Source organism: Muntiacus reevesi, chromosome 5 (genome assembly GCF_963930625.1).
Source record: "Muntiacus reevesi chromosome 5, mMunRee1.1, whole genome shotgun sequence".
Taxonomy (NCBI): Eukaryota; Metazoa; Chordata; class Mammalia; order Artiodactyla; family Cervidae; genus Muntiacus; species Muntiacus reevesi.
Window position 1 is genome coordinate 5,870,863 of NC_089253.1, and position 15,265 is coordinate 5,886,127.

Here is a 15,265-nt window from a genome sequence, read left to right on the forward strand (position 1 = left end):
ATCCTTTTTAAAGTAGACTTCACATTGAAGAGCAGTTTTGTGTTCAAAGTAAAACAGAGGACATGATGCAGAGTTTCCACTAGATCCTTCTCCCTCCACACACATCGCCTCCCCAGCTGTCAACATTCTGCACTCTACCAGTATATTTATTGTAACTGATGGGCCCACATTGACATATCATAATCACTCAAAGTGGAGAGTTTTTATGTTGCTTCCCTCTTTGTGTTGTGTGTTCTATGACTTCTAACAAGTATATAAGGACATTGTAAAATCACAAAGAGTATCTTCTCTGTCTGTTTATCCCTTCTCCACCTCTATTCCTGGAAAAAATTCTAATTATTTCATTGTTCTCTGAGTCTACCTTTTGTAAAATGTCATGTAGTTGGGCTCACTGTATGTAGACTTCTCAGATTGGTTTTTTCACTTAGTAATAGCCATTGTGGTTTCCTCCATGACTTTTCATGGTTTAATACCATTTCATTTTCTGTATGTATCACAGTTCATTGGTTCTTTCACCTACTAAAGGACAGTTTGGTTCCTTTCAAGCTTTGGCAATGAGGAATAAAGCTGCTCTAAGCTTCCATGTGCATGTGTTTGCATGGACAGAATGTTTCAAGTCATCTGAAAGGAGCAAAATTACTGGATTGTAAAATACCAATATGCACTAATTTTGTTCTTTTTCTTAGCAAACTCCCAAATTAGATATTGTCCAATATATGGTAAGGAACAGTGTCCCTGTGGTCTCATAACTGATCACAGAGACTGGCAAATCAGTAAATGGTTACAAATGCATGGCCCATTGAAAACTTTATCATCAGTCTTTGATGAAATATTATTTACTAAAATGCCAACTCAGGGAAAATCAATGCTAGCCCAGGTGCCAATACCACAAATATAAACATATAGAAGAAATAACTCCTCTGGTCACTATACATGTCCATGAAAATTGCTTATGAAAGAAAACTCCATTTTTCCCCCATACTTTTTTAGTTTTTCCCAAATAAAAACACTTTCTAATGCTACAGATATAAGAAGCATCTCTCCCGAACTTCTTTCTCATTAAGTATGTGTATATACATATATATATACAAACATGTATATATGTATTATTATGCCATGAAAAGAAAGATATCCTACCATATTCCATAAAGCAGGATGAATTTTGAGGGTATTATGCTAAGTGAGCTATGTCAGAGAAAGTAAATAGTGTATATTCATCTTTAACTGTGAAATCTAAATAACTGAGCTCCTCTTTCTCTTTCTTCATGTGAGCTGCTTAAACCCTGTCTCTATTTCTCCAATTCATTGTATGTTTGCTCTAGATTTTCTAAAAGAATTATGTCTTTATTTTCAACACTGATCATGGAAAAGAATCTGATAATAGAGAATATTCAATAAAATACAGAAAGTTGAGTGGAAATACAATAAAAATTCCCAGAACTTTGCAATCATCAGTGCTTTCATCCTAATGATGACCCTCTGGACATTTCAGCATGCTGATCACGATGCTCACAGGTATGAATTTCCATCTTTGTTGTAATTACCATATCTGTTACTACATCTGTTTCATTTTCCTGAGAGTGAGCAAGAAAAACAATAAAGTTCTGAGGTTTGAAGAATAGATGCTTGCTTCTTGGACAGAAAGCTACGGCAAACCTGGTCAGCATATTAAAAAGCAGGGACACCACTTTGCCTACACCACTTTGTATAGTCAACCTGTGGTTTTTCCAGTAGCCATATACATGGCTATGTGAGAGCTGGACCGTAAGAAAAGCTGAGCACTGAAGAACTGACTCAGATTGTAGTACTGGGGAAGAATCTTGAGAGTCCCTTGGACAGCAAGGAGATCAAACCCATCAATCCTAAAGGAAATCAGTCATGAATATTCATTGGACGGACTGGTGCTGAAGTTGAAGCTCCAGTATTTTGGTCATTTTATGCAAACAGCCGACTCATTGGAAAAGTCCCTAATGCTGGGAAATATTGAGGGCAGAAGGAAAAGAGGGTATCAGAGGATGAGATGGCTGGATGGCATCATCAGTGGAATGGACATGAAACTGGGCAAAATCTGGGAGACAATGAGGAACAGGAAAGCCAAAGAAATAAGCAAAGGGTTAAGAGAAGAAAGGGTTAACAGAAGGGTTAACAAAGGGTTAACAGAAGAAAGAATGTGCAGGAATGGTTAAGTTATGGATCATAGACAATGCAGTGCTTTCTCTTTAAAAATCAATAACTGGAGATGGCTGAGGTAGAAGCCGAATAAGAGAGCACTGAATCAGGGAAGGCAGAAGTTGGTTTTCAATGAAAGTTTCTTTATTTCTGACAATTGCTTTACAAACATCTACCCAGGGAAAATTACAACATGTGGGTCTCAAACCCACATGCAGCTCCAAAATTTGAGGTGCATATTTGATTGTATAAATACATATCCCCAAAAGTTCCAACACCTTCCAGAGTCTACATTTCCCATTGCAATCAAGCATCCCTGCAGGATTGTCTTTCCTTTCCGTTCACGTTGAGCTAATGTCTGAAATCATGGATTGGTTTTCCATTCCTGATGCATCTGCTGCCTAGATTTTAGTTTGCAGGTGACCAGAAGTAAACTTTGACAGATGCATCTAGCTAGGAGGAGGGAAACAGTGGTACAGAAAGGACTCCTCAGGATAGAATGTCTTATTGCCCGGGTGAGGACACAGGCTGGAGCTAAGCCAGATGGACCTTGGATGTCCTAACTCCCACATTATCTCAACGAGTTCATCTTGAATCTGGAATGAGTCAGTCCAGGTGGAGGGCTCCAGGAGGGCTGCAGCTCTCTTGAGGGGCAGGATCACACTCATCACTTAAGCTGCTCAACCCAGTGTTCTGACTCAGAAGCTTCTCCAGGATGGCTAAGAGGACGTTCCAACACAGACTGAAGGTCCCAAGCTTGAACAGCAGCTCAGGGCAGACAGGATGGACTCACACTGGGACTCTGCGACTCAATACCACTCTAAGCTCAGTTCCTGGAGTGTGGCTGCAACTTATTCCAGAAGAACATGGAAGATCTCAGGATTTAAGTCCATCATAGTAATCGCACTCAGATCGAGGTCTTTGAGCTGACGCATGTTTGGGCTCTGGGACAGATGGGGCAAGTCTGAGTCTGTAAGCTACCACTTAGTTACTGCCGGGTGGGCTTAGGGGTCCTCGGGCATCTGGGGAGAAAGCAAGCAATTAGTTCTGAGAAATCAGGGTGACAGCTGAGCTAAAGTTGTGAGATAGGTAATTTTTCCAAAAACAAGGTCCTACTACCACCTCCTGAAGGTCAGTACCCAGAATGACCCGTCTCATTTTGGCCTGGCAGTTCCTCTCTGCATCACCTGCAAACCATCTGCAGCTTTGTATGATCTCTGGCTCCTGTTCCACTACAGTCCTCTCAGAATTATGCATTTCTTAATTATTAACTAACTTATTGGGAGCAAAAGGCAATCTTTTAGGGACTGGTGATTTGAGACAAATTCAGGAATCTGGTAAGCACAGAGCTTTTCTCTCTGTCTCTCTCCCGAACTTTCTCTTTTCATTTTTCTTTTTCGGTCACAGTGTACAAGTTGTGAAAATTCTTCCCCCACCAGGGATGAAACCTGGACTTTCAGCCCCAAAAGAGAAGAGTCCTCACCACTGGACCCCCAGGGAATTCCTCAGACCTTTTCTCTCAAATTGCTCGGGTCTGAGGTGGTGTCCCTTCTTTAATACCCTCTTCACTTACCTATTTCCTTAGTCATCTGACATAGCTTTCCCTTCCTAGGGAAGAACCCACGCCCGCCCTCACGGGATCCAAACCGCCCCACCCAGAGATCTCTAGTGTGCTGTCTCTGCTCCTCCCCCTTGATTTCCGAGGTGAAGTGATAGCACCGCGCAGGATGGAGCCACGGAGGACCCGGTGGGCTTGACGTGCCAGTGTTGTGTTCACTGTTTCCCAGGCAGCGGTCCACCCTCACCTGAGCGCCTGGTCCAGGCAGGTTCAGACAAGGAGGGAGAGTCCAGATAGACAGACTGGAGACGGTGAGCTTAGAAACAGAGGGGGAAATCAGACCACTTCCTCCTGCTGCTGCTCCTCACGGGCAGACCATGAATGCGGGAGAGATGGAGTCTCTGCACGCTGCTCGTCTGACCCAGGAGAGGAGCAAACGTGGCCAGGATGGACAGATGCCAGATCCAGGTCACTTGCACCTCCTGGATACAGTCCAGCTGCACCATATTCAGGACTTTCGTGACACTGTCCAGGGCCATTGCAAAGATAGTCAGCTTCTTACAGCACAGGTCTATGCAGGCTTTTCTCTAGTCAAAGCAGTGGTTTTTCTAGCAGTCATGTATGGATGTGAGAGTTGGATCATAAAGAAGGCTGAGCACTGAAGAACAGATGCTTTCAAACTGTGGTGCTTGAGAAGACTCTTGAGAGTCTCTTGAGCTGCAAGGAGATCAAACCAATCAATCCTAAAGGAAATCAACCCTGAATATTCATTGCAAGCACTGATGTTGAAGCTGAAACTCCAGTACTTTGGCCACCTGATTGGAAGGGCCGACTCATCATTAAAGACCCTGATGCCTGCACACCCATGGCTGATTCATGTCAGTGTGTGCAGACACCACTACAATATTGTAGTTAGCCTCCAGTTAAAATAAATTAATTAATTAAAATTTTAATAATTAATGATAGACACCATTAAATATATACCATTATGCAAAACAAAGCAAAACAAAACAAACCCCTGATCCTGGGAAAGATTGAGGGCAGGAGGCGAAGGGGTTGACAAAAGATGAGATAGTTGGATGACATCACCAACTCAATGGACATGAATTTGAGCAAACTGTGGGAGATGGTGAAGGACAGGGAAGCCTGGCATGTTGCATCCCTTGTGGTCACAAAGAGACAGACACAACGGAGCAACTGAACAGCAACTCAGTTCTACATCCAGTCTTCTCCGAAGCTTTTGCTTGGGGATAGACATTTCACTTGTCATTTCAGTAAACAAAAGATGTTGCAGCAAAAGGCCGTTATCCACTGCAGCTCTCCCAAGACAGTGTGCCCTGAGGGGAATTCAAGGAGAGGAAAACAGGATGGTGTCCTGAGGAAGTTAAGATGCATATCATAAACATGACTTCAGTAAACACAGACTCTTCCCTCTTTTCATAGAGAAAATCATGAAAAGGAACTTCCCTGGTGGTCCTGTGGCTAAGAATTCACTTGGTCAGCACCAGGGATACAGGTTGGATCCCTGTCCAGGAAGACCCTACAGACTATGGAGCAACTAAGTCCAAGCACCATGACTACTGAGCACCTGACTAGAGCCTGGGGCCATGACCACTGACACTCAAACCCTGGTCCCACGCTCTGCAAGGAGAGATGTCACTAAAAGGAGAAGTCGACACATTTCAACTTGAGAGTAGCCCCTGCTTGCCACAACCAGAAAAGGCTGCACTCAACAAGGAAGACCCAGGATAGCCAAAATAAGCAAACAAATAAGATTATAAAAATAAATAAATAACAATTGTTTAAAAGCATGAAAATCATTAATTTGAGATGTATCGTGTTCATCATCTGCAATAATCTTTTGATGCTTTCTGAAAGTTTTTTCAGTCCTTGATCTTATGTACTCTGGCTCTCCTTTTTTTGAACGGTTCCTCAGAGACACCTGAGAAGACCCCCTTCTGGCTACGATCTTCTGTAAATCACTGGAGAAAGCATATTTGCATGTTTTAGTTTGTTCATTTTTTTGTCATCTGACCTGCTCTTCCAAGACCTTTTCCCAACCCACAGAGTCTTGCCCCCACTCACCTGAGTTTCAGGGATTAGATGGAAACTGTTGACTAAAACATGAGTCACCACCTGAAAGGAGACTGATTTTATTTCATGGTAGTATTTAAGAGGGAAGCCTGGGCTTCCTTGGTGACTCAGAGGGTAAAGAATCTGCCTGGAATGCGGGAGATCTGGGTTTGATCTCTAGGTTGGGAAGATCTCCTGGTGGAGGAAATGGCAGCCCACTCCGGTATTAGTTCCTGGCGAATTCCTGGAAGGTTATCTGAGTGTCCACACAAAGACAATCCACCTGTAGCAGATGGGGGAACGCTGGAAGACCAGCCCTGAACTCAGCGGGGAGCTGCTCACGGGCCCTTCCTTCTGAGAGGACAGGGAACCTGCAGGCCTTTCCAGGGCAATCCCCGGTCCCTATCCCCTTCCTTGTCTCTGCAGGAGCTCAAACTTAGACAGCTCCAGATGCTTTCTCCAGAGAGGGAGCTTGTCTGTGAGGCCCCACTAGGGCACCCGTACTTGGAGAATTGGTCGGGAAAGCACGGAGCTCCTCTCTGCTCAGCCAGAAGTCAGCCTTGGAGGCTCTGTGGGGAGGTGTGGCAGGCGGGCCTAGTGTGGTCCTTCTCTTCTTTCTTTACAGGGTCTGCATCCCTCATCGCCAGGGCCCCAGGGGTCCTGGGGGGCCCCACTTCCAGACAGAGCTGGCAGAATAATTAGGAAGAATTCTAGGGTCCAGAAGTTCAAGAGCTCCTGCCCTTTATTGAAAGAGAAGCTGCAGACGAGGAAAGGGGAGACCGGGAATCCTGAGAGGTGAGTCCCTGACCCCCGCTTTCCTCCTGCTGCTGCCCTGCACCTGTCCTTCTGCAGTGTAGGGGTCAGAAGTGCAGGCTGGACAGGTTCTGAGAAGGAAGGTCTAATGACATGGAGCAGTTGGGTCCCACAGCCAAAGAGGCAGACACATCTCTGGGGTTGAGTTGCTAGACTCCTGGCTTCAATCCCATTTCTAGAGTAAAAGGGAGAAGCTGTCTGGCAGGCAGTGAGCAGTGCTTCCTGCTTTCCTCCCTGAGTCTTTTCAACCAAAAGATATGTTTAGATTTTCCTAAAGGAAAGAAATCCACTTCACATTTTGTGGGTGTGAATCAATTGTGAGCAAGTCATTTTGGGAGCACTAAATCTAATCTTAAATTACATCCTCTAAGACTGGAGTTTTATTCCCAGTTCATGTATAGCTGAAGCAATAGATAAATACATATTTTAGTATTTTAACCAATGTTGTCTTCTTCTATTAGAAAATTCAGAATTTTAGCCTATATTCATCTAGTATGTATATTTTCCTGCCTGTTTCTTTAAACACTTTTTATTTGCATTGCAGTATAGCCAGTTATATAATTCTATGGTAGGTCTTCCCTGCTGGTCTAGTGGTTAAAAATCTGGCTTCCCAATCAGGGGACAGGGGTTTGATCCCTGGTCCCAGAAGATCTCACAGACCTGGAGCACCGAGGCCCATGTGTCACAACTACTGAGCCACTGCTCTAGGGCCCTGCTCCAAAACCAGGGAAACCACTCCAGGGAGAAACCCGAGCACTGATTTGCCCCAGCCCCCCCTAACTGGGAACGTCCCCTGCACTGCAAGAACACTGAGCTCAGTGAAAAACAAGTAAATTAATCTGTTAAAAAAAAAAAAAAGAAAAGAAAAAAAAAAGAGAGAGGAGAGGAGTGATAATATTGCGGTAATGTCAGGTAAAGCGCAAAGGGGCTCGCCATAAATATACCTGTGTCCATCCTTTCCCACACTTCCCTCCATCCAGGCTGCCACGCAAAATTGAGCAGAGTTCCATGTGCTTTACAGTAAGTTCCCAGCTGTATATTCATGAAGAATAAAATATTCCACTAAGACATCATGGATGAAGAGGAACTCTCCAAATTCAACACTTTTCATATACAAGAACAATACTTGTGTGATACTAATTGTCCATGAGAATCAAAAATGAAAATAGCCAGGGAAGTTTAGAAAAAAAAAAGTTTAATGAGGTGGCACTAGCTTTAAATACACTTTCAAATACATCAATACACCAAAATAATAAAAATGTGTCATAGTGGTAGATGAATTCCCAAACAGTTTAGTAAGTGTGAATTAAAATACTGACACACAAACTATACAAGTCATAATATAATACAATTTGAGCCTATGGTAAGAACATGATTCACTTACAACCTGGAGCAGAAGGAAGGGGCTGGGGCAGAAACCTGCAGAAATTCAGACATGGCCTGAAAACTCGGGGCAACTGGGTCAAAGGAGGCTGGTTTTAAGGGAAAGCTGATTCAGGTGGAGGGGTTACACATTTTTAATTCTGAAGTTTTGATCAGTGAGAAATCTCACAGGCAGTTAACGGGATGCACACACACATGGAAATGCTGCTGCCCACGTGCCAGTCCCACTTCCAAGGTAAGGAAGGGCCAGCTCCTCACCTCAGAGAGACGGGGCAGAGACATCAGGGCCTGACAATTCTCTTTAAGGCAAATCTCCTACTTCCAGTCAATCAGACCTTCCCTCCCCAGCTCACTGCCTGAGTCCTGAGGGACAAGGTCACAGAGAAGGGGCTCACAGACCCCTGGAGCCCTCACACGTCTGGCAGGCAGAGGCTGAGGAGAGCAAACCTTTCCAGTTCAGGCAGCTCAGTCTAGTCCAGGGTGCCCCGCAGCCCGGTCAGCTCAGGGTTTATTCCACGAGGCATCATTGCATTGACTTTCTCTCTGGATGAACTTGGGGTAGATGGAGAGGCCAGAAATTATAGCACAAGATGCCTTCTATCCAACAGGTCCCACTTTGTATGAAGAGGGAAGGAAAGAAGGAAGGCAATGAAAAGGCATAGAGAGAAGAGCCATTGAACTTTTGCTGAAAATTCTGTCCCTTCAGGTTGTGAACTAAACTCAGTCGGAATCCGAGTCAGAGGAGTCCCCTGAGGACGATGAGCTGGAGCTGCAGTTCTCCGGCTCAGAATCTCCATCTTCATCCTCACTGCTGGGGGCTGAGGAGTTGCCTTCCTCCTCTTCCTCATTTTCTTCTGATCTCCCTGAGGCAGAAGAATGTTCTCCAATGGTGTCTGATGATGCTAACTCTGCAGCCTGAAGCCCCAGGTCCTCTCTACGCATTTCTTGCAGATTCCCTGATGATGGGAACTGCAGATCCATCCTTCTAATCTTGGGGTTCGGGCTCCCTGTCACGCTCATGTTCTTACGCTTAGCACAGGTTGCTTCTCTGTAAGCAGCATATTCTTTAGGAGACAGAGTCCTGAGCCAGAGATCAAGCTCCACCTTGTACTGTGTCTGCAGTTCCTCTGCCTGCTTCTTATAAAGCTCCTTCTGGCCCTGGGGTACCCGTTGCCAGCGTCTACTGATCTCCACCATGCGCTCCCTCAGGGGAATCACTTTCAGCTCCCTGCTCGACCAGAGATCCTGGTGGAACTTGTGATAGCCATTCATCGGGGGCTTCTTGGGCTCTCCGTGGAATTTCCACGTCACGGGTAAACTTTTTTCTTGGGGAGACTTCACTTTTTGAAGAGTCTCCTGAAACTTCTCTGGTACTTTCATTTCACTTCTTTGGGCGATTCCAGATTTCTTGGGGTTTGAGACTAGATCAGGGTGCTGTGCTCTGAACAGAGCCTTTTTCTCCCTAAAATCCTTTTTCTCTTTCTCAAGATCCTGACCGTGTTTCACCCTCAGCTGCTCAGGCAGCTTCCTGTGTTCCTCAGGCAGATCCCTGGTCAGCTCCTGGTTGCTTATCTTGGGGTGTTTTTGGATGTACTGGGGTCGCATCACTTGGGAAATGTGGTGGTAAGCTGTCAGGGACTTCTTGAACAAATAAGCATGTTTCTTGTGTTTTCTGGTGCTTTCTTGTGTTTTCTGTGTTTTCTTGTGTTTTTTGGAAGGATTGCTAACATTTTCCTTAGCTTCCAGGACTAATTCTTTCAGCGTGCGAAACTTTCTCACCTTATGGGAAACCTCTAACCATTTGAGTTTGCACATTTCCCCAGAAAAACCTTTAAAAGCTATTTTCTCCCAGTCCATCACTGACTGGGTTTTTTTGAATGTGTGCCCATCACTGGATGGAATGTTTTTCTCCATACATTCCAGTAACTGCACAATGTCTTCCTTGGACCAGTCATCTTGGCGTTTAGGCATCGCCATTTCTGGGTCTTTGGGACACTTATGTGACCCCTGCAGTTCGGACACCTCAGCAGAATCTTCAGCTTCTTCACTCTCAAGATGCAGCAGGTGAGTTATTTCTGAAGTCCTGCAGTGTGTGTGATCCTCTGTTTCTGTGGAGAAAGAAAAGGAAAGTTACTCTCCTATGTGACACAGGGGAGAAGCACCGCCCGCCTGGCATACGTCCCTTCTGTCATTTCATTTACCCTCAAGAACGTAAATGAAAACCCGCCCAACCTCTGAGTTGAGAGTCCTGTGAACTTTATGAAGCTTCTTTTCACAATTAAAAATCCTCAGGCCTGACCCCAACATGCCTTCCAGTCTCACCACAGTGGGTTTTACATAGAAATGAACAAAAGCCTGGGGACTCACTCAAGGGACAAAGGATGAGAGAAAAGGAAGGGAAGTTAAAAATAAAAATGCCTGACAAGCAAGAGGGCTTTAAAATAGCAATGAGACACCACAGCACACGGACAAGAATGGTCAAAATCCCCAAGAAGGACCAAGTGCTGAGAGGGTGGAATATCAGGAAATTTGATTCGTTTCCTAAGGCGATGAAAACAGTGCACGCCTTCTGAAATACAATAAGGCAATTTGTGACAAAACTAAATACCTCCTACCACTTAAGTCTGGACTCATGGTCCTTTGTATTTGCCCAAATAATTTGAAAACCTATATCCATTAAAAAAAGAAAAAGACCTGCAGTGGGATGTTTATAGCCACTTTGGTCATAATCACAAAACCTGGAAGCAACCAAGATGAATGGATAAAGAAGTCTGGTATATCAAGATCAAGAGATAGTACTCAGTTCTAAAAAGTAATGAGCGATCAAGTCAGCAAGAGACTCAGAGTATTCTTTCATTCATATCTCTAAGTGAATGAAGATAATCTGAAAAGCATACAAGATTTACGAGTCCAACTATAAGACATTCCAGGAAAGAGGAATATTTGGGAAAAAAGAGAAATATATGAGGACAGTGAAACAAACTTTGCTTCCCAGCAGTTAGGGTAATGGGGCTGATGAATAGGTGATCACAAATGACTTTCAGCAGTCTAACACTTCTGGATGTTATAAAGGTGGATACGTGTCACTGTTTATCAGTGAAAACTAACAGAATACACAACACCAAGAGTGAACACTAATGTGAAACCATAGACTTTGGGTGATAATGAAGTGTCAGTGGAAGTTTCTAAATCATAATAAACACACGACTCTGAGACACAATGTGATAACGGGGGGGTGAGGGGGGAGGGAAACACACACTTATTCTGGGGAGGTAGGATTTAGACAGGAATTCTGTACTTTCTGCTCAGTGTTACTGTGAATGCCATCTTCTCTAGAACAGTAACACTCCTTAGGATTCTGAGCATCGCTCCCTTCTAAGAAAAGTCCAAATGGCCATAGACTGAATGTGCAGTTGAGATGATGATACAATTCATCTAAGAAATACGTAATAGATAAAATTCATCTAAGAAACTGGCGACAGAAGTACAAAGGGAAGATGAAGAGAAGAGAAGGGTAAACACATGTATGTAAGGATTGAAAAAGAGTTTAAGTGGTCAATATTTCATTTCTGGTGAGGTCAATAGACATTATAATAAGGCATATTAAATACAACTCTATACAACAAGACCCTGTCCTTGTTACTCAACTGGTAGAGAATCCACCTGCAATGTGGAAGACCTGGGTTTGATTCCTGGGTTGGGAAATACCCTGGAGAAGGGAAAGGCTACCCACTCCAGTATTCTGGCCTGGAGAATTCCATGCACTGGATAGACCATGGGGTCACAAAGAGTCAGACACGACTGAGCAACTTTCACTTCACTACTTCACAATAAGCCAAGGACTCTCTGTTTTGGCTGAGATATAAAGATGACAAAACATGTCTCATCGGAAGCTCATAGAAATGAACAAATAGGAACACTGACCTATGGAAGAGGTGCAGGTACTTCAGTCGCTGGGAGGGAAGCCCTTCTCTGCACGTGTCTCCTGTACTCACACAAGAAGAGTCTTCTTACCGCCTCTGACAGAGCAACCTGAGAAACAATGACATATCACACACAGTGTATCACACACCGTGTATCTACACTAAACAAAGGTACTCAAGTTCAACGTTCTATTTTATTCTATTAAAACTCAGTCCCTTCTGTCTCTAAGAAAAATGACTCTTAAGCATAACAGTAATATTTCTTTAACTACAACTTTCAGTTCTGAGAACTCTAACAATTGAATTTTCTCTTCTCTTTGACAATGACACTCTTCAATTTAAGTGACCTTAATGTAAGGGGAATCCATTTCTTTGATTATCACATCAGCATACTCCCAATCATATCAGATTTGCTCTACTATCAGAAAAGTTTTCCCATTTGGAAATATACAAATTCCATGTCACAATAAGACCAATTCTGGGACTTCCTTAGAGCTTCAGTGACTAAGACTCCATGCTCCCAATGGACGGGCCAGGCATTTGGTCCTTCATCAGGAATTAGAGCCCACATTCCACAGCGAAGTGTTCACCTGCCCAGACACAGAGTTCCTGTGTGGTGACTAAGAGTCTGCGTGCCCCATCTAAAGATCCCTTGAGGTGCAAGAAAGATCTGGTGCAGCCAAAGTCATAAAATCCATCAATCAATAAACACACAGTTCCATCTAATATTGTAGTTGTTTAGTCCCTGAGGCCTGTGCAACTTTTCTGCAACCCCTTGGACTGTAGCCCACCAGGCTCCTGTCCATGGGATTTTCCAGGCAAGAATACTGGAGTGGGTTGCCATTTCCTTCTCCAGCGGCCCTTGAGACCCACAGATTGAACCTGTGTCTCCTGCAGGCAGCTTCTTTTCCCCTGAGCCACCAGGGACAGGGAAGCCAGCCATCTAATATACTGTGCTTCAAAATACATGACTGAAGTTAATAAAAGTTTTCACTTCCATATCAGAGTGAGTGCAGAATTTCTTTTCCTTTCAGCTATTTGGTGTGTTACTGATGTTGTTTTGAGAGCCATCATTAGGTCTGGGTTGCTACTGGACAATTCAAAGGCAGAAATCCCAACTTTTTCTCACAAATACATTACTCTTCATGCTCTACAGCACAGTTTCTCAATCAAATTTTAGGTATCATGCTAAATGGAAAAACTGTCTAGGACTTCCCATCAAGAAATTCATATTTTCCTTTTATATCATGGAATCATAAGTTCATAGAATCACTCATGTTCATTCACAAATTCCAATGATTTGAAGGTAAGCCTGTAGTTTCAGAGTGAATTCTAAGTAATAACATAATTCTTATTAACTAGTTGTTTTTATTTGCTTAAGACATTCTTAAGCCTGCTACTGCTAAATTAAAATTATTCTTTTTAATTTTTGAGCGAAAGAAATATGAATCCATCTACTCAGAAAAATCTACTCACCAGAAAGTTGTAGATTTGGTCTCCTCAATGTTGTTACAAAATCAGTCCCATCCACTCAGGAGTTCTATGTTCTCTGGATGGGCCAGCAGCTGTAACTTTCAGAGCTGTCCACGGTCCAGCCAACTCAGAACAACTGTGAACAGAAGCAACAGTGCATCTGAGATCCACCAATCAGGACCCTGAGGCCCCTTCCTGATTAGATTACCACAGTTCCCTTGGGTAAACCCAATCAACACTAACTGCACTAAATATCTTTCCAATCTCTATATGCTAAGAAAATCCACAACTGAAGTCCCAGTCCTCATCATGGATTTTTATATTGAATGCCCATTCCTCTCTGATTTTAAAGATCTTGCATTCTTCTTAAAATCCCTCCATATTTGATTGTAGTTTGCTAAGATATTTGAATATGTATCTTTCCATGATTTGATAATTTCTGCCCTTTATTCACAAACTCTAAGATCTAATAACATATCAAATTTACAATGGTCATTAAAACCCCTTCAGTTCTAATCCAAATTCTACCAGTGTATAGAATAGATTAAAATATAAATAATTATTGTAGATTAGTATGGGAATATGAGAAAAAGAGGCTCCAAATTCTGGCATCCATGATTAATTTAATTCTAATTTTAGAGTGATTAAACAGGAACATTGCATTTATTTTTTTGTTGTTGTTTTGTTTTGTTTTCCATTTATTTTTATTAGTTGGAGGCTAATTACTTCACAGTATTGTAGTGGGTTTTGTCATACATTGACATGAATCAGCCATGGAGTTACATGTATTCCCCATCCCGATCCCCCCTCCCACCTCCGTCTCCACCCGATTCCTCTGGGTCTTCCCAGTGCATCAGGTCCGAGCACTTGTCTCATGCATCCCACCTGGGTTGGTGATCTGTTTCACTATAGATAATATACATGCTTTTCTCTCGAAACATCCCACCCTCACCTTCTCCCACAGAGTCCAAAAGTCTGTTCAGTACATCTGTGTCTCTTTTTCTGTTTTGCATATAGGGTTATCATTACCATCTTTCTAAATTCCATATATATGTGTTAGTATGCTGTAATGTTCTTTATCTTTCTGGCTTACTTCACTCTGTATAATGGGCTCCAGTTTCATCCACCTCATTAGAACTGATTCAAATGAATTCTTTTGAATGGCTGAGTAATATTCCATGGTGTATATGTACCACAGCTTCCTTATCCATTCGTCTGCTGATGGGCATCTAGGTTGCTTCCATGTCCTGGCTATTATAAAAAGACAGTTGCTTTGTTGAGAACAATGTAATTCAACCCAACATGGTCAAAAGTATATCTGGCTTGAAATGACTAGTTATTAGGTAAAAGAATATTTTCAATAACAAATTTCATAACTGTCTTAAAATTGACTTCTTCCATTTCCAAAATTAACTATCAATATACTTTGCAACTAGTACCTTTCAAACAGTAACAGTAGGATATTATTTGGAAAACCTAAATCAGTGAAATATTTTTATACTTAGATTCAAAAAACTGTAAATAATTTTGGCATCATTTTGGATATATACTTTTACTTATGGATGTGCACAGGCAAAGCTGAAATCATATATCAAAATATACACTGGATTGTTAAACTTTCTGGAGGATTCCATGGTAGTTAGTAGAAGGGATTTGCTAAAAATAAACGTTTCATCTCTCTATATATAAATCATAGCTTTTGATGAACCACTCTTTAAAAAGCAAAACTAGCCTACTCACAAGCTTTTTACAGTAGGCACAAATATTTTTAGGGAATGCAGCAGATATAAGTAAATATATACATGAATAAGGTTATTCACTCTGTAATTTCTCCCCTGTCATTCTATTATATTGGTTCAGAAGAATGGTCTTA

General features: G+C 42.6%; 1 protein-coding gene across 1 annotated transcript; it reads right to left on the reverse strand.

Annotated features, from left to right (window-relative positions):
• Window positions 1-8,716: 8,716 nt before the first annotated feature.
• On the reverse strand, window positions 8,717-9,973 carry LOC136168739 (upstream-binding factor 1-like protein 1). Its single transcript, XM_065936434.1, has one exon. The coding sequence runs from the start codon at window positions 9,971-9,973 to the stop codon at window positions 8,717-8,719; it is 1,257 nt and encodes a 418-aa protein (XP_065792506.1).
• Between the last annotated feature and the right edge of the window lie 5,292 nt (window positions 9,974-15,265).